The sequence below is a fragment of the Miscanthus floridulus genome, chromosome 14 (assembly GCF_019320115.1).
Source record: "Miscanthus floridulus cultivar M001 chromosome 14, ASM1932011v1, whole genome shotgun sequence".
NCBI classification, from domain to species: Eukaryota; Viridiplantae; Streptophyta; class Magnoliopsida; order Poales; family Poaceae; genus Miscanthus; species Miscanthus floridulus.
In genome coordinates, this window is record NC_089593.1 from 10075096 (window position 1) to 10092549 (window position 17454).

At 46.2% G+C, this 17454-nt stretch overlaps 1 protein-coding gene across 1 annotated transcript; it reads left to right on the forward strand.

Moving 5' to 3' along the window:
- Positions 1–13869: 13869 nt before the first annotated feature.
- LOC136503015 (uncharacterized) lies at positions 13870–17454 on the forward strand. Its single transcript, XM_066498232.1, has 3 exons — positions 13870–13903; positions 14350–14416; positions 15484–17454. Exon 3 carries the CDS (start codon positions 15502–15504, stop codon positions 17452–17454), a length of 1953 nt encoding a protein of 650 aa, XP_066354329.1. The 5' UTR covers positions 13870–13903; positions 14350–14416; positions 15484–15501.

Genomic DNA, 17454 nt, shown 5'->3' on the forward strand with positions numbered 1-17454 from the left:
GTTCAGAACTTACCCAATGAACGGCTGCACCTCGACAAAGTTGGTTAACACATATAGCATGATACTGCGCCACTCTTCATTTTTCAATTGCTTAGTGGTCAATGCACTTGCACTTCCGAGTTGCCCTTGGAAAAGGCTGAGGTTTGATTCATTTTCGCCAGCATTGTAACGAGGGGGTGGATTATAAACGCTAGGAAGTTTCTCATTGTAGTATTTTTCTATGAAGTTCGACACCTCCTCTAGAATGTATGCCTCTGCAATGGAAGCTTCAATTTTGGCTTTATTTCTACATTTTTTGTGAAGAGTCTTCAGACATCTCTCAATTGGATAGCACCAACGGTTCTGCATGGGCCCCCCCATCCGTGCCTCATATGGGAGGTGCACAATCAAATGCTGCATCAGTAAGAAGAAGTCGGGTGGAAAGATCTTCTCCAACTTACAGAGCAACATGGGTGCCACTTTTTCCAAGACATCAATGACAGTCCGAGAGAGCTCCTTGGCACAAAGCTGGCGGAATAAGTAGCTCAACTCTACCAGCACTTGCCAGACATGCTCTAGAACATAGCCTCGAACCATCGCCGGAAGAAGCCGCTCAATCCATATGTGGTAGTCATGACTCTTCATCCTATTTACTCGCAGAGTGCCTAAGTTCACTCCCCTCTTTAGATTCGCTGCATACCCATCAGGGAACATTAGCGTCTTGATCCATTCAAGTACTTCCCTCCTTTGGTCCTTTTTCAAGACAAAATCGGCCTTAGGCCTTCTCCAGGTCTTGCCACGACTAGGAGGCTGCATCTCTTGATTTGGTCTATCGCACAACGTTTCCAAGTCCACTCTAGCCTTAGGGTTGTCCTTAGACTTTTCAGTGTCCATGAGTGTTGCCCAAGATATGAGTCCACATATGTTGCTCACCATATCCCACAATGTTATGTGGCAGAAGAAGGTCATCGAAATAGGAGAGCCTCGTCATGCCCGAGATATGAGTCCACATATGTTGCTCAACATATCCCACAAAACCACCTTCATTGGGCAAGAGAGCATCTATCTAAGCATGAACCTCGGCACCGGTCATCATCCACGGTGCAGGGTTTGTCACTTTGACACCTTTCATAAAGTTCTTGATGTCTTGTCTGAATGGATGGGCAAGAGGTAGGAATTGACGATGTCTGTCGAACGACGAATACTTGCCACCCTTCTGCAACCAAATGAACCTCACACCTTCTTTGCATATTGGGCATGGGAACTTCTCGTGAACACACTAGGCGTAGAATATCCCATACGCCAGGAAGTCATGCCGGGAGTAGTGGTACCAAACGTGCATTTTGAAGGTTGTCTTTGTAGCTCGATCGTATGTCCATACCCCTTCGTCCCAAGCACAGACCAATTCAACAAACATGGGCTCCATGAACACACCCATATTACTCCCTAGGTGTCCAGAAATTATCAACGACAAGAATACGTTATGTCATTGAAAGGAGACACCGGGGGGGGGGGGAGATTAAGGGGGATAACGAAGATAGGCCAACATGTGTATGGGGCAGCCATCATTCCATAAGGATTGAACCCATCTGTTGCCAGCGCGACACGTACATTACGAGCCTTATCTGCTTTGTCATGATGTTTGTCATTAAATCGGATCCAAGCTTCACCAACGGATGGATGTACCATCTTGTCAGGATTGTACCGTTTGCTATTTTTGTGCCATGTCATCTGTTTCACGGATTCCTCGGTCATGTATAGCCGTTGGATCCTCAGTAGGAACAGAAGGTACCATAGGATTTTCACGGGGATCGTAAGTTGCCTCTTCTGGCCATCATCAGAGTCTACCTCCTGGTCCCTAGAGGATTTACACTTTGGATAGAACTTTGCATGCTTGTGTTCTTTCCTAAATAGGACGCACCCCTTTGGATAAGCATGTATCTGCTCATATGGCATCTTAAGTGCACGAAGGAGTTTATGTGACTCGTGCATGCTCTTTGGCAGAATGTAGCCCTCCAGAAGTAGGGTGCTAATCACGGCCAACATCTTATCCAAGCCAGGTTGACTCAAGTTTAACTCGGACTTCAACCCCATTAAGTGTCCAATGCCATCCAGTTGAGACACCGTTGACCGATCGTGAAGGGGTTTCTGTGCCGAGTCCATCATGTCGTAGAACGCCTGTACGGCTGCCTCCATCTCCTCCTTCTCATGTCCCTCATTGAACTATCCTTAGTGAAAGTCATCTAACATGTCTGCTACCCCAGCATCAGCATCAAAAGCCTCCACCCGTGGTCTCACCATCTCCTCTCTCATACGATGGGCTTCACCATGGTGGACCCACCGAGTGTAGTCCGGCGTAAATCCATTCTTCACAAGATGTTTACCCATTTCCACCTTGTTTACCCTTCTCCTATTTCCACATTTGCTGTAGGGACACAAAACTAGGCAATGTCCTTTAGCAGCCTTGCCAAATGCACTGTTCAAGAAAGCATCGGTCTTGTTCATCCATTCCGTTGTGTAATCACTCTGACTTCTCCAGCCCATGTACGTCCACTGACGGTCATCCATCCTCTAACATATGTATCAGTGAGTAATGTAACCATCAATTGCATCTACATGGTGTTCCTACTGTCTAATAGGTGAGGATAGGTCCTAATCTCACCCGCGAATGCGTAGATGAGGTTAGTTTCTATGCTCTACTCCTATCCGAGACAGAATTTCGGTAGCACCTCCCCGCCATTCTCCAGATATATGTCCTGCCAAAGAAGAGTGTGTATCCAGAGAACAACAGGGAGGTGATGCTGAAACTCTGTCTCGGACTGGAGCAGACCATGGAAACTAACCCATCTATGCATCTGCGGGCTGTCCAAAAAACGTGGACAATTCAAAACAGATACGGTCATAGATATGCAAAGATTTGCATACCTCCAATCGTATCTCTTTCGAATGGGAGACACCTAACTGGGTTACACGATCTACGACCATGATACAAAAAAGCGGGGTTATACCTAGGGTGGTGGTGGAGTCAGGCTAGCGGGGCCGTGGCGGGTCAGTGCAGTGGCGAGGCGATGTGGTGTAGGTAGACCGGCACGATGACAGGAACTTCGACTCAGCTCCGACATGCTCTTCTCTACAAAAATCGAACAAAATACTGTCATTTTAAAAAAAATTCGGTAGAACCTCCCCTGCACGGTGAGGTTTCCAAAACCTGTAAAAAACAACGGCACGATGGCCGACAAGCACATGTCTCAAGAGAAGCCATGTAGTTTGGATACCAATCCATGCAGAAGAATATATCCAAGTAGTACCACTACTTCTATTACTACTTCCACTATTGCTACTACTACTACCACTAGTTCTACTACTACTACTACCACTATTGCTACAACTACTACCACTAGTTCTACTACTACTACTACCACTACTACTACTACCACTACTTCTACTACTACTACTACTACCACTAGTTGTACTACTACTACTACCACTACTTCTAATACTACTACTACCACTAGCACTACTAGTACAACTAATACTACTATAAATATCACTACCATGACAACAACAAGAGAGACGGCATACCTGACGGGCGCCGGGGGTAGGGGCAGGTGGCGTCGGGGTCGGGCGGCGTCGGGGTCGGGGTCGCCGGAGTCGGGAACAGGGTCAGGCACGGGAGGCGTCGGGGCGGGCGGTCCACGGGGTGCGGGCGGGGGCAGGGCGCGGTGCGGCCGAGGGCAGGGTCGGCCAGGGGCAGGGTGCGGGCTACCGAGCGCGCGCGCGGGCGGCCGGTCGCGGCCGGGGGCAGGGCGTGGGCAGCGCGGGTGGCCGGGCGGCGCGGGCGCACGGGCAGCCGGGCAGCACGGGCGACGCGAGCGGTGGCAGCGCGGGCGAGCGAGCGGTAGCATGTGAAAGTGTGCGCGCGTGTTCGTGCGTGGCTGGCTGGCCAGGGGTTAAATCAATACTTTGCCAAGTGCCCCCGATCTGGCACTCGGCAAAGGTTTTTTTTTAAAAAATTCTTTGCCGAGTGTCCCAGATCTGGTACTCGGCAAAGATTTTTTTTAGAAAATACTTTGCCGAGTGCCCCTGGGAAGGCACTCGGCAAAGAGGAATTTTTTTTAAAAAAATTGAAAACCCTCTTTGCCGAGTGCCATCCCCCGGCACTCGGCAAAGAATTTTTTTTGCCTCCAAATTTTTTGTGCAGCCCTTTTAAGGTACCAGGAACTCCTAGTTGGAATTTGGGGATTTCCTGTGGCTTTTTGATATATTTAGTTACTTTATTTCGTTTACTTGAATTTTTTTGAAAAGTACAAATTTTAACTGCACTTGGTACGAATAATGAAATTTAATGATTCAAAAAATGATAGTCATGTTACTGAGTGTAGTGTGAGGCCGTATCCAGGAACGGACCCAAAATTTTGGACATCTTGTTCACAAAACATGACCGTGAACTTACGTGCGAAGTGTTTTTAAATTCTATAAAAAGCAAACGAAGTTCGAAAATCATGAAACTTGTTGAGATGTCGTGATATCGTATGTGGAGGCTATGATAAAAATTTGAGAAGGTTTGATGCACGTTGTCACGTACGATGCTTACAAACTAGGACATCTCCATATGTGATGATGAATCATAAGTGGAGAAGTAGGATAGTAAATACCAGACAAATCAACAGTTGAGTCATAGAACAGTTCAAGAAATTCCAAGATTTTATTTGCCATAGCCCAGTGATCATCAGTCAAAAGGAAACCGCTATCTGAACCTCTAGGGTAATTAGCCTCAATGAAAGTACTAAAAGTACTCTTGTGAGGCAGCAAGTGCTTAAGCATTAGGTATGTAGAGTTCCATCTAACATTCATGTCTAATCCAAACTTCCTAGGTCTAACACCACTAGCAATGCAATTACTCTTGTATGCAACAATTCTTTGATTAGAGGAGTTCATAAAAGAGATTGTTGTTCTAAAATCCTCAATGAGAGGATTTACAGCAGCCCCAGTGCTTCTTTCACAATCAGGTTAATAATATGACAAGCACATCGTTGATGCAAAAATAGATCAGAACCCAAATATTCTTTAAGTATAGATTTTAGTTTATCCATAGCATTTTTATTTACAGATGCATTATCCAAAGTTACAGAAAAAACCTTGTTAAGTATACCATACTCAGCAAGGACAGATGCAACATGCTCAGCAATGTTCTCAGCATTATGGGACACATCAATCAACCTTAAACCAAGTACCCTTTTCTCTAATTGCCAATCAGCATTAATGAAATGAGCCACAACAGATAAATAATCTTTTTTAGCCTTTCCAGACCATATATCAGAGGTAATAGCAACAGATGAAACATCATTATCATTTAAACAGACCATCAGTTTATCACGTTTCTTATTGTAGTATTTAAATAGATCTCTACCAGTGGTTTGCTTAGAGACAGGTGAAAAATTAGGGTTATGAGCAGTTTTAATATAATCTTTAAATGCCTCAGTTTCACCAATCATAAGAGGTAGGTCCAATCTAGCAAGCATATGAACAAGTTCAACACGAGCTACCTCAGCACTGTACTCCCAACGATGAACAGAACCATCAGAATTAAAAGCAATATGAGTCTGAGTCATGCCTCGGGTCTTCTCAAGTTTCTTAGGACACTTAGCAAGATGTCGAGTAAGATGCCCAGTGCCATGAGCAGAATAAGCAGAGTAGCGCTTATGGCAATGAAGGCAAGTGGTAGGAAATATGATCTTTCTACCTTTATCAGTTTTGTAGTGCTTCTCAAAGTCCTCCCAGATAGCAGATGTGGAAGGGCGATTAGAACCGACAGGGCTAACCGCGCTCTGGCCACCGTTGGCATCAGCCACGTCGACTGGGGGGTCAGAGTCGTCGACGGGAAGGGGATCAGCAGTAGAACGGCTGGAGAGCACGGCAGCATCCTCGCGGACATCGTCGTCCTCATCATCTCCGACCATCCCGCACATACGCAGCTCGTTGTTCTGGGAGTGGTCAAACTCCCCGTCGTCATGTCGCCCGGCGCCTGGGGCCATCTCTGTCGTATTCGGTTCCTCGATGGCTGCCACAATCAACAGATAAAAGCATGGTTAGGTTGGGGATTAGGGTTAGGGTTTACCCTTACCTCTACGGCCGGAGCCCCATAAATGACGACGATGAGATGGACCGATTGCACACCCCTGGTACCTCAACGGAGACCGAAGCCCCGGAGGTGGTGGCAGCCAGCGATGTGGATGGCGGACAGATGACGGAGATGCGGCGAGGATGCTGAGAACGAGGCTCAATCGACATTCAAGGATGAAGAATAAGGGAACAGGGAGATTGAGGGCGGGAACCACTGGATTTGAGGGAGAAGAGGGAGATTGTGGGTGGAGAGGGAGATTGTGGGCGGAGAGGGAGAAGAGGGAACCACCGGCCACTGGAACTGACCCCTTACCCTCCGGAAGACTCCATGGTGACGGCGTCGAGGAGCCTAGGTTATGAGGGTGGCGAAGAGTGGCGATCAGGCGAGGAGCTAGGGTTACGAGTGCGGCGAGGAGCGGGCGGGCGATAGAGTGAGCGGGGAGAGCCGGAGAGGAGAGGGCGAGAGGCTAGGGTTACGAGTGAGGGGAGTGGGGAGAGCGGCCGCATCGGGCGGCTTATATACCGGACCCCCCGGCCGCCCGACGATCCAACGGCTCACGCCCCGCCTCCGCGATCCGACGGCTGCGAGCCGTGCCTTCCCCGTGCCACTCGTTGGAACGGGCCGTGCCTGGGCCGAGACTACGGGCCGACCTTTCGGCCTAGGCACAGGCACGGCTACGGGCCGGGCTAGGCACGGGCACGGGCGAGGCCGGGCCATACCGGGCTAGGGCCGTGCTTTTTCGCACCGGGCCCGTGCCAGCCCGTTTCGCGCGGCCCGTTTGGAAATTTATAGTTCCCTCCCACCTCCAACTCCGACGAGGGTTTTTCCCATTGCTTGAGTGGAGTCTCACAAGTGCCGAAGGGCATGGCTTTCCTCAACATTGATCCTGAGCCTATCATGCTGCCGGGTTTTTTACAATTTAGCTCTTTTTTTAAAAATTTCTCACAAATAGACCCCTGGCGAAAAGAATTCAGAAAATGGACCCTTAGCTTGGCGCCATTAATGCTGGCACCGAGCTTGGTGCCAGCGTCTCTGGCGCTGAGCTCCTGGACACGGTGGATAATCTGCCAGAGGGCTCGGCGCCATTCACTCTGGCGCCGAACTTAGCACCCGTCACACTGGCGTCGAGCCTTTACCAGACGCGTGCAGCGTGCCCCATCAGTTTGAGCCCGACGCCCGAGCCAACCAGCAGCCTGCAGCGCTGGTCCCCTTACTCCGTTTCCCGCGCCGGTTTGCCAAAACCACCGGCTGCATCCCACCGTCTTGCATGCAATGGACAGGAAGGTGGCATGGCGGTCGTCGTTGTCAGAGCCTACGCCTGATGGAGCCTCACTGACTGACTGATTGACAGGGAGGGAGAGAGACAAGCAAATCATGCAGGCCATGCCCTATGCATGGCTGTGTGTGTTCATGGCTTCCACACACTAAGGAATAGGGATACCAAGGAAAGCTTACTTACAAATTAAACTATTCTAATTAAGCATTGATTGTTGATAGAATGGCATGTTGCTTCACATTGCCGTTTAGCGGCTGCTAGGCGTTTGCATTGGCATTGGAGTAGTGCGTTCTAATTGTTAGTCAAAGAAAATAAATTTTGAATTTTAAAATACGTGCAGGTCTTGCATTTAAGTTCAGAGAGAATATAGCTGAATGGAGAGTACATATTGTTTTTATGGTTCTTGTGTTAGCAAAATGAATAGAGATAAACCGTGCAAAGATAAACAGTTTTAAGTAGTTGTAGTTGTACGAGTAGGAGTATGTATCTAAATCTATGCACAAATTTATAATACTCTTTTGTCCCTGACTAAATTAATTTCTAGAGTTGATTTAAGTTATTTTTCTAATGTTTGATCAAATTTATATAAAGGAGCACATATACTATATCACTAAATGAGTATTATCAAGATAAATTTTATAGTGTATCCAATAAACTAGTTTGATTTCATAAATTTTAGCGCTCTATGTAATAGTACACAAATATTTATAACAGTCTACTCTACGAAATATTACTCTACTAAAAAGGAGGTGCATATATTGCCATATTCTCGTGAGGCAGTGCACCTCGGCTACTAGCTTGATCGCATCCATGATTCTCCTCCTTTCACGTCATTTCTTTAACCACCATACAGAGAAGATAAAGTCCTCTATGAGACTGTGCAGGAAAGCAGCGAAACACTGTGCTGTCATAAATGCTCGTTCTCGCTCCGACCGGTCAAAAAGCGAGGCCTCCCATGCGCAGGCTCGCAGGCACGCGACCTCCTAGGTGTGCAGGCACGATTAGCGGTGTGGCCGCGATCCGTGTGGCCATGTGTGTGTCTGCTTGGGTCTTGGCCATTGGATGTTCGCCACCTATCGGTGGTTTTGCAAGACGGTGGGATGCAGCCGATGGTTTTTGTAAATCGGCGCGGGAAACGGAGTAAGGGAAACCAGCGCTGTAGACTGCTGGTTGGCTCTGGCGCCGAGCTCGACGCCAAGATCTACGGCGTCCAGCTCGGCGTCAGAGTGAATGGTGCCGAGCCCTCTGACAGGTTATTCATCGTGCTCAGGAGCTCGGCGCCAGAGACGCTGGCGTCTAGCTCGACGCCAGTATCAATGACGCCGAGCTAAGGGTCCATTTTCTGAATTTTTTCCACCAGGGGTCTATTTGTGAGAAACTTAAAAAAAAAAAAGCTAAATTGTAAAAAATTCGGTCCATATCCTCACTGAATGGGTTGCATTCTTCATTGTCATACTGTTGTCACCCACCCATTTCAGCTGGGCTAAAAAATTCCTGACCTCCAAAACCTGGGAGATGCTCTTGAGCTGCACAGACAGATTAGCCATGATGTCCTTTGCAATCCCATCCTCCTGTCCTAGCAGCAAGAGCCTCCCTTGTCTGGCCAGCATTGAAGGAACAGGCAGCTCTCCTCTTCTCCTGAACCAGGAGGCTGAAAAAGAACCAGAAACAACCCCCAAGAAGGCCACGGCAAGATTGGGAACCAGGATTGCTCCAGAGGTGGATTTTAGTTTAAGGAGAAGTGATAGGCTCAAAGCCAAGAAGGGAGGATATCACCAAGAAACATACCATGACAAGACCTGCCTGGTATGTACAGCAACACCCCCCAACATCTCCTTATCCAGTCTTCAGGATGTCGGGTCAAGAGCTTGCGGCGTTAGCACGGATCTGCTCTCTATAGATGCTCTTTCAGCAAAAACATCTGGAAAGAAGGCCATTGATATTAGTAAGGAGAAAGCCTCAATCTCAAGCCCCAAGCAAGGAAAGACCAAGCTGAATTCAGGGGAAGCCGAAAGCTCCAGAGATGCAGCCAAGAGGACCAGGAAGTGTTGACTCCATGCAGGAAAGGACTTCTCTTTGGGCCCCTGAAGGAATCGGAAGCTGGTTGTATGGCCGATCTTTTGTTAAACTTGTTAATGATGACGCACGCTCTGTCAGGTTGTCTGTGCTTGAAACTTGTGAACTTATGTCTGTTGCAGGGGGGAAATGGGTTTCATTCCCCCCTTTATCTGGTTATGAATTTGGTTCTTATTCTCTATATGGCTTTCCTTTGGACTCAATTTTTTTACTGAGGATTGCTTCTTCGGTAATCTTTTCCCCCATACCCATCTTTATTTATGATGCAAAAAAGATCGTGGAACATTTTATCGTGGAATGTTAGAGGCATCAACTCACAAAAGAGATGGAATGCAATCCGAAGCAAGATTAATGAATCCAACTGTGATATTCTGTGCTTACAAGAAACAAAGAGAGAGTCTTTTGACGACATATACATCAAAAACTTCTGTCTGCAGAGTCTAAATTCTTTTGATTATGTCCCAGCAAATGGAGATTCTGGAGGAACTATTATCTTGTGGAACGGAAATAAATTTAAAGGCGAGCCTATCTTCCAGAACAACTATGGCCATTCTGTAGAATTCCAGTGTAAGCTGTCTGGACACCGCTGGACTCTGACGAACATTTATGCCCCCTGCACACCAGAAGGGAAGATTGTCTTTCTTCAATGGTTCAAACATGTGGAAATGCCGGACGATGAAAGCTGGCTAGTAGTTAGTGACTTCAACCTAATTAGAAAGCCGGATGACAGAAACAAACCTGGAGGTAGCATCCAAGAAATGCTCCTCTTCAACGAGGCTATTAGCAGACTTAGATTATCAGAGATTCAGCTGAAAGGTTGCATATATACTTGGTCTAACATGCAGCAAAGTCCCCTCCTTGAAGGACTAGACTGGTTCTTGATGTCTAGTCAATGGACTGCCTTTTATCCTAACACTTTCGCTTCATCACTTTCCAAGGACTCATCGGACCAGACTCCTTGTATTATCTCTGTCTCCACTTCTATGCCCAAGCCACAGGTCTTCAGATTTGAGAACTATTGGTTGAATCATGACCAATTCCCCTTAGTTCTTCAGCAGGGATGGACAAATCGGCCGGCGAACTTGGATAAAGCTAAAGCCATTGGGGCTAAATTCAAATCCCTCAGGAAAGCACTCAGAACCTGGCAATCACAACTCCCAAGCTTGGCCAAGCTAATCCAAAGTTCTAAAGACACCATTCAGTTCCTTGACCTTCTTGAAGAGTTCAGAGACCTCACCCTCCAAGAATGGAACTTCAGAAAAACCATTCGGGACCAACTACAGAAACTACTACAACAACAGAAAACATATTGGCAGCAAAGGAGTTCATCTAATTGGGCCAAAATGGGGGATGAATGTACTAGATTTTTCCATGCTAAAGCTTCGGTTAGAAACAGTATTAATTACATCTCCTCATTAACCAGTGAATCTGGTCAAATTCACTCTGATCATGATGAAAAAGCAAGAATCATTTGGGAGGCCTTCAAGGATAGGATGGGGAAGTCGGATTTCAGCCATATGTATTTTGATCCGGAACATCTGCTAATCAGGGATGAGGACTTGTCATGGCTTGAGTCTCCATTCACAAAAGAAGAAATCGACAAAATCATTGGTGAATTGCCCAATAACAAATCCCCAGGACCGGACGGCTTCAATGGGGAGTTTCTCAAAAGATGCTGGCCCTTAATAGCAGAGGACTTCTATCAGCTTTGTGAGGGATTCTATGAAGGAACCATTTTCACTAAGAGTATCAATGCCTCATTTATCACCCTCATTCCAAAAAAGGATTGCCCTTTGTATGTTGGGGATTTCAGACCAATTTCCCTGCTCAACTCCACTATTAAGCTTCTAACAAAGCTCCTAGCAGATAGGCTACAAAAGGTAATTCTAAGACTAATTCATAGAAACCAATATGGTTTTATAAGATCCAGATCAATTCAAGACTACCTAGCATGGCCATTTGAGTTCCTCCATATCTGTAAGTATTCCAGAAGGGAATTGGTGGTCATTAAGCTGGATTTTGAGAAAGCCTTTGACAGAATTGAGCACAGAGCAATCTTGGATATTCTAAGACACAAAGGCTTCAGAGCAAAATGGATTCGCTGGATAGCCGACATTCTTAACTCTGGCACATCATCTATGTTACTGAATGGGGTCCCTGGGAAGGTCTTTCGCTGCAGGAGAGGGGGGGGGGGGGGGGGGGGGGGGGGGGTGTTAAGGCAGGGTGATAAGATGTCGCCCCTCCTTTTTGTGCTAGCAGCTGATCTCCTTCAGACAATCTTGAATGATGCCACGAGGCGAGGGCATTTAAACTTACCTATCCCTGAAAGAGCTGGGACAGACTTCCCAATTGTGCAGTATGCGGATGATACTCTACTTGTCATGGAGGCAGACCCTGCACAGCTTGACCACCTTAAACTCCTCCTAAACTAGTTTGGGAGTCCACGGGCCTCAAGGTGAACTATGCCAAATCAGTAATGGTCCCCCTCAACATCTCAGAGGACAAAATACAAGAGCTATCTTCTCTGTTTCAATGTCAGGTTAGATCCCTACCTTTTACTTACTTGGGTTTGCCTCTTGGCACGACAAAGCCACAAATTGCTGAATTCATGCCCTTGATTAAGAAAGTGGAAATGAAGTTGGGAGGTATCTCCAACCTTTTATCATAGGGGGAACCTTGAGCTAGTTAGTTCTGTCCTCTCTGCCTCACCAATCTTCCATATGGCAACTTTAAAATTACACAAAGGTGTCATCGCACAATTGGACAAATACAGGAAACATTGCCTATGGAGAGGGCAAGACCTAAATTCCAAAAAACCATCAAAAGCGGCTTGGCCAATGGTGTGTCTACCCAAACAGCAAGGAGGCCTAGGAGTGATCAACTTCAACACACAGAATGAAGCTCTTCTCCTCAAATTTCTGCATAAATTCTTCAACAAAGCAGACATTCCATGGGTTAACCTAGTGTGGGACAATTACTATGCCAATGGAAAACTGCCAGGACAACAGAATAAAGGCTCCTTTTGGTGGAGGGATATAGTTAAATTGCTGGATAAATTCAAGGGCTTAGCTTCGGCAGTGGTCGGTGATGGCTCATCTGTGCTCTTTTGGACAGACAATTGGAATACCCATCTACCTTCTCAAGATTTCCCACATTTGTTTTCCCATGCTCAAAACAAACTGATCACGTTTAAACAGATCAAGGACAGTACAGCTCTTTCACAAATCTTTTACTTACTGCTGTCTGAAGAGGCACATCAGCAACTCCTGGTCATGCAGAATATTGTTACTAGCACAGGGACTCAAGACGACAGAGACTCCTGGACATACATATGGGGACCTCCCCTTTTCTCGGTTTCAAAGGCATATAAGGCTCTCACAGGTTCCAGACAGATACATCCAATTTACAGATGGCTTTGGCCATCCAAATGCCAAAAGAAACATAAGGTTTTCTTCTGGCTTTTACTCAAAGACAGGTTGAGCACCAAGGATGTCCTTGGCAGGAAGTCTATGATCCTGGATTCATATACCTGTGAGCTCTGTATTTTGCAGAAGAGAGAGACAATAGCTCACCTATTCTTAAGATGCAATTTTGATAAAGCATGCTGGGCCTCCATTGGAATCGTCGTCAGCACGGCCCGACAGCCACTAAGTATCCTAATATAAATTCCATCAGGAGAAGCCTCAACGTCCCTTTCTCTATGGAAATCATCATACTCATGACTCGGGCTATTTGGGCAGTAAGAAATGATCGGAGCTTTAACAACATTGATCCCTCGGTGAGCTCATGCTGCAGATTCTTCAAAGAGGAATTCAAGACGGTTGCCCTTCTTCGAGCGAAGGAAACCAACAAAAATTCTATGCTCCAATGGCTTCAAGCTGTGTAACTTTTAATTCCAGCTAACTAGGCTGGATAATGTCCGTACTTTTCTTTTCCGTGCCTCTTCTTTTGACTTTGTAACCTGTTTGTATTTTGTTTGTCACTTCTTTCTAATAAATCACAGTAGGGGCTCCACCCCTCCTGTTTACCTTAAAAAAAAGCATTGGGCTTTGGCGGCGGCAACTGCTCTTCACCTCCACCATTCTGAGCTCTGTCACGTCGCTACCAAAAGCTATGCTACGCAAGAGGCCAATGGACCCTTCGGTTTGTGGCACAGTAAGTAGGGTCGATTGGAGCAGGCACAACGACGGACAGGCACTTATGGTTTATGGAATTTCAACTTTTTTAAAAAACATTGAACAGAGGGCTTCAACGTTGAGTCTCGCGAATAGCAGCCCACCAGCCCAACTGCGGATTGACGATTGGGATTCGCCAGTTCCACATGACACCACACCGCCACGCACGGACGCCGCAACCACATGTCTGCAATGCCGAGGGTCGCCGATCGAGGCGCCTAGCAGTAGCAGTGTAGCACCCAGCACGCAGAAGTGCAGGACGGCAACCTACAGGTACATGGCTGTGGCTGAGTCACTCCACGATCTGTTTGTTTCCACTACGTCAATGCCGATTCCTCTGCAAAACCTGAAATTCTGTTCCTCTAAAAACTTTACCTTGATCTGTACCGTCGCCCAATTTTCTGTTTCCATGCATGTTCTTTTCTCCTACATTTTACCTGTTCAGTCAACCTGACGCTTCCTCTTTGCTTGAGCGTTTCCCTTTGCCTTTACCTCACAGCCTGAATGAAAGTGTGTGCTCCGATCCTTGCTTGTGGCATGCATCATTGCATCAGAATAGACATGTCGGGCTTTCTGGAAAGACAATATGCAATCCTTACTTGTCCATGCAGCCAGCTCAATAGAAGAAAAGCATGGAATAAGCTAGCATTTTTTTTTCACTTTTTTGGTTGTATATATTTCCAGTACGTGGATGGCTAGCTGTTATTTTGCTGTTGCAGTGCATCACCTCATCTCTCATACCTGTTCGTTCGAGCAATCTCCCTTGGCTGGTTCGTCACAAACCAGGTACAGTTCAATAAAAAACAGTCAATTGTTATATCATTAGGCTATAAGAGCATTCTGCTAGACTTGTTACTGTTTCCATTTATTTAAAAGAATGATGTCGCTGAGTCTTCTCACGGGTATTCTTTGTACTTGATTGTGCTGCCGTGATGATTTTTTTAGCATTTATCTGCGTAGAAGTAGAATACTTCTTCTAATTACGTGTATAAGGATGTCACAACCTATCACCTAACTTGATGAAGTTCACTACTCCAAATACATGTGATCAATCTAGTAGGGGCTGGGTTGATCTAGCATCTGGCAAGAAGTCGATAGTCGTCGTCGCTTCTTGAGTCACCCACAAACCATCAAGGTTACTTCATCGAGCACTGGCTGACACTCGTCGCTGCTCCGGGGCCTTAGATTTGCCAGCCATTAACGCCTTAGCTTCGCCGGTAATTAGTCCTTAGCTGCGCCCTGCATCTTTGATAGGGTCACCCTCTGAAGACCCACTGGTCTTGGCAAAGTTCAGTAGTTAGGTGAGCAAATGGGGGAAGTATAATGAAAATTGGTGTGCAAACGAAATTTGAATTCTATTGTTCCAATCACTTCAATTGCTACTATTTAGACCTAGAATTTGGTACCTGAAATAAAAGAGTAGTGTTAATTTCCTACCTTTTGAATCAAAATTTGGACTTTTAACTTTGTAGTTCATGATAATTCCTATACTTTTTATTTTCTGGAACATGTCCATTTCAAATGTTCAAACTCTTATTTGCTTATTAAACTCTGATATTTTCTGGAAAAAACTCAATATGTTACACGATTTATTTATTATTAATATTGATAAGCTAATGTTTATTATGTAAATGTATATAACAACTTGTAGTAGTCTTGTTGGTACCTTAATGTATTTTGGTCTACAACTTCAATTTCCAAGCTAACTAATTTTAGCTGGTTGAAACATACTATTAATTAAGAATTTGTTAATGATCGAATGATCAAGAGTAAGTTTTTCTTTGGTTTTGCGAAAGCCACACTGAAATGTTTTTTCTGTTGATGTCCTTAATTAGTGGTTTTGTGGCATATAGGAGGCAATCTGATGAAAAATGGGGAGCTTATTGCAACGATTCAATGAATGGGAGATCCAACTGCTTGTGCTTCTCAGCTTCGTGCTACAAATATTCCTCTTCTTTACTGGTCGCCTTCGGCAACGTGGCGCCAAGTTTCTTAGTGGCACCATTTGGGTAGCTTATTTGGTGGCAGACTTGATAGCAGTGTACGCCCTTGGTTTGCTCTCGAAACAAGAAGCGAACGCAGTGACAGAAAACCAGCACCCACTAACTTTCTTTTGGGCGCCCTTCCTACTCATTCATCTTGGCGGACAGGACACCATCACTGCTTTTTCCTTGGAGGACAACAGCTTGTGGTTGAGGCATTTGTTGAATCTGATAGTCCAAGTGGTCCTAGCCTTGTATGTCTTCTGGAAGTCTACTGCTTGGCGCAATGTGCAGCTTCTTGTTCCGGGCATCTTCATGTTTATTGCTGGAATCATCAAGTATGGGGAGAGGACGATGGCTCTCATGTACGGGAACCTACAAAACATCAGTACTGGCTACAATAGCGAAGAAAGTAACAAGTTCACTCATCAAGAACTTGATCAGGAGGATAGCTACTCTAGCATTGTTTGTTTTTCATTGGATTCAGCGGCAATTGTTCGCCATTTATTTGCTGGATTTACGCTCTTCCAGATACCGGAAGGCTTCCGTGCAGCAACTTGGACGAGCTATGCTCGATCAGATGAAGTCCAGTTGGCCAAGCTGGTCAAGTTGGTTGATGTTGAACTTGGTATCATGTATTGTGATGTCTATACCAAGGCCGCAGTGCTTCGGACAAGGCATGGCATTATGCTTCGGTGCACGTCTCAATTAGCAGCCATCGTTGCCCTTGTGATCTTCATAGTTGGCAACAGGAAACAAAGATACTACAGCAGAGCCGACATTGCAATCACCTACACATTATTTGTTGGAAGCTTATTTCTGGAAGTCTGCGCAATGTTTATGATGGTGATGGTGTCACCTTGGACATGGGGATGGCTCAAGGCCAACAAGTGTAGTGCCCGCCTCATTCGCGTGTCCTGGACGCTCGTCTCCAGTAAAATTATTGGATGGCCCGAGGAGAAGCCCTTGTGGTCAAACAGCATGGGGCAATACAACTTTCTGAGCTATGTGGGATGCGAGGAGGAAAAGCCGAGTAGCCCGTCGGAACGAGTGATAAGGAAGATGGCAAAAGCAGTTGGCAAGTTGTTTTGGTTGAGCAAATTATTAGACACCAAGTACGAGCAGGTGGACAACGATATCACGGAGAGTTCTATGCAAGAGATTAAAGCCATTCTCAAATCCCCTTTTGGAGGATCAACCAGTGGTGGCAAGAAACAAGAGTGGCAACATCTTGGTCCGTTCCTGCATACTCTGGCCAGGGAGTTGTCTGACAATTTTAGTGCTGTCATAATCCGTTTGCATATATCAACAATCATACACCTGAGTGAGGTTTCAAGTGTGGATGTGGAGACAGTTGGCTTGGTTGGTGTCTGCCGGAAACTATCAAATTATATGATGTACCTTCTTGTTACACACCCAGTTATGTTGCAGGTCAGTGCTACCAGTGCCGAATCAGTGCTAGAAGGCTTCGGTAACAAGTTTACGGCGATGATGACAGGCGGCGGCGGCAGCGGAAAGCAGCATGTCATTCTGCAGCATCTCAAAGAGTTCTTATTGGAGGAGGCTTCCATCTTGTCTCTGCCTGAACCATGTAAAGAAACACTGGAGGAGATGAGAGACATGTGGGTGAGGATCATCATATACGCCGCTGGCCAGTCGCGGCCCGAGACTCACGCCACGCAGCTTGCCAGAGGAGGGGAGTTTCTTACCTTCATCTGGCTGCTCATGGCACACAAAAACCTTGGGTCTTCCGTGGCTTTTCCTGTCGACCTTATTAGTCCTCCTCCTACGTTTGGACCTCTCACTGATGTGCGATATTACGCCTTTGATTTTCGCTCATAA

Coding starts and splice junctions, on each gene's coding strand:
- LOC136503015 (XM_066498232.1), top strand. CDS start 15,502: ATGGGGAGCTTATTGCAACGATTCAATGAATGGGAGATCCAACTGCTT.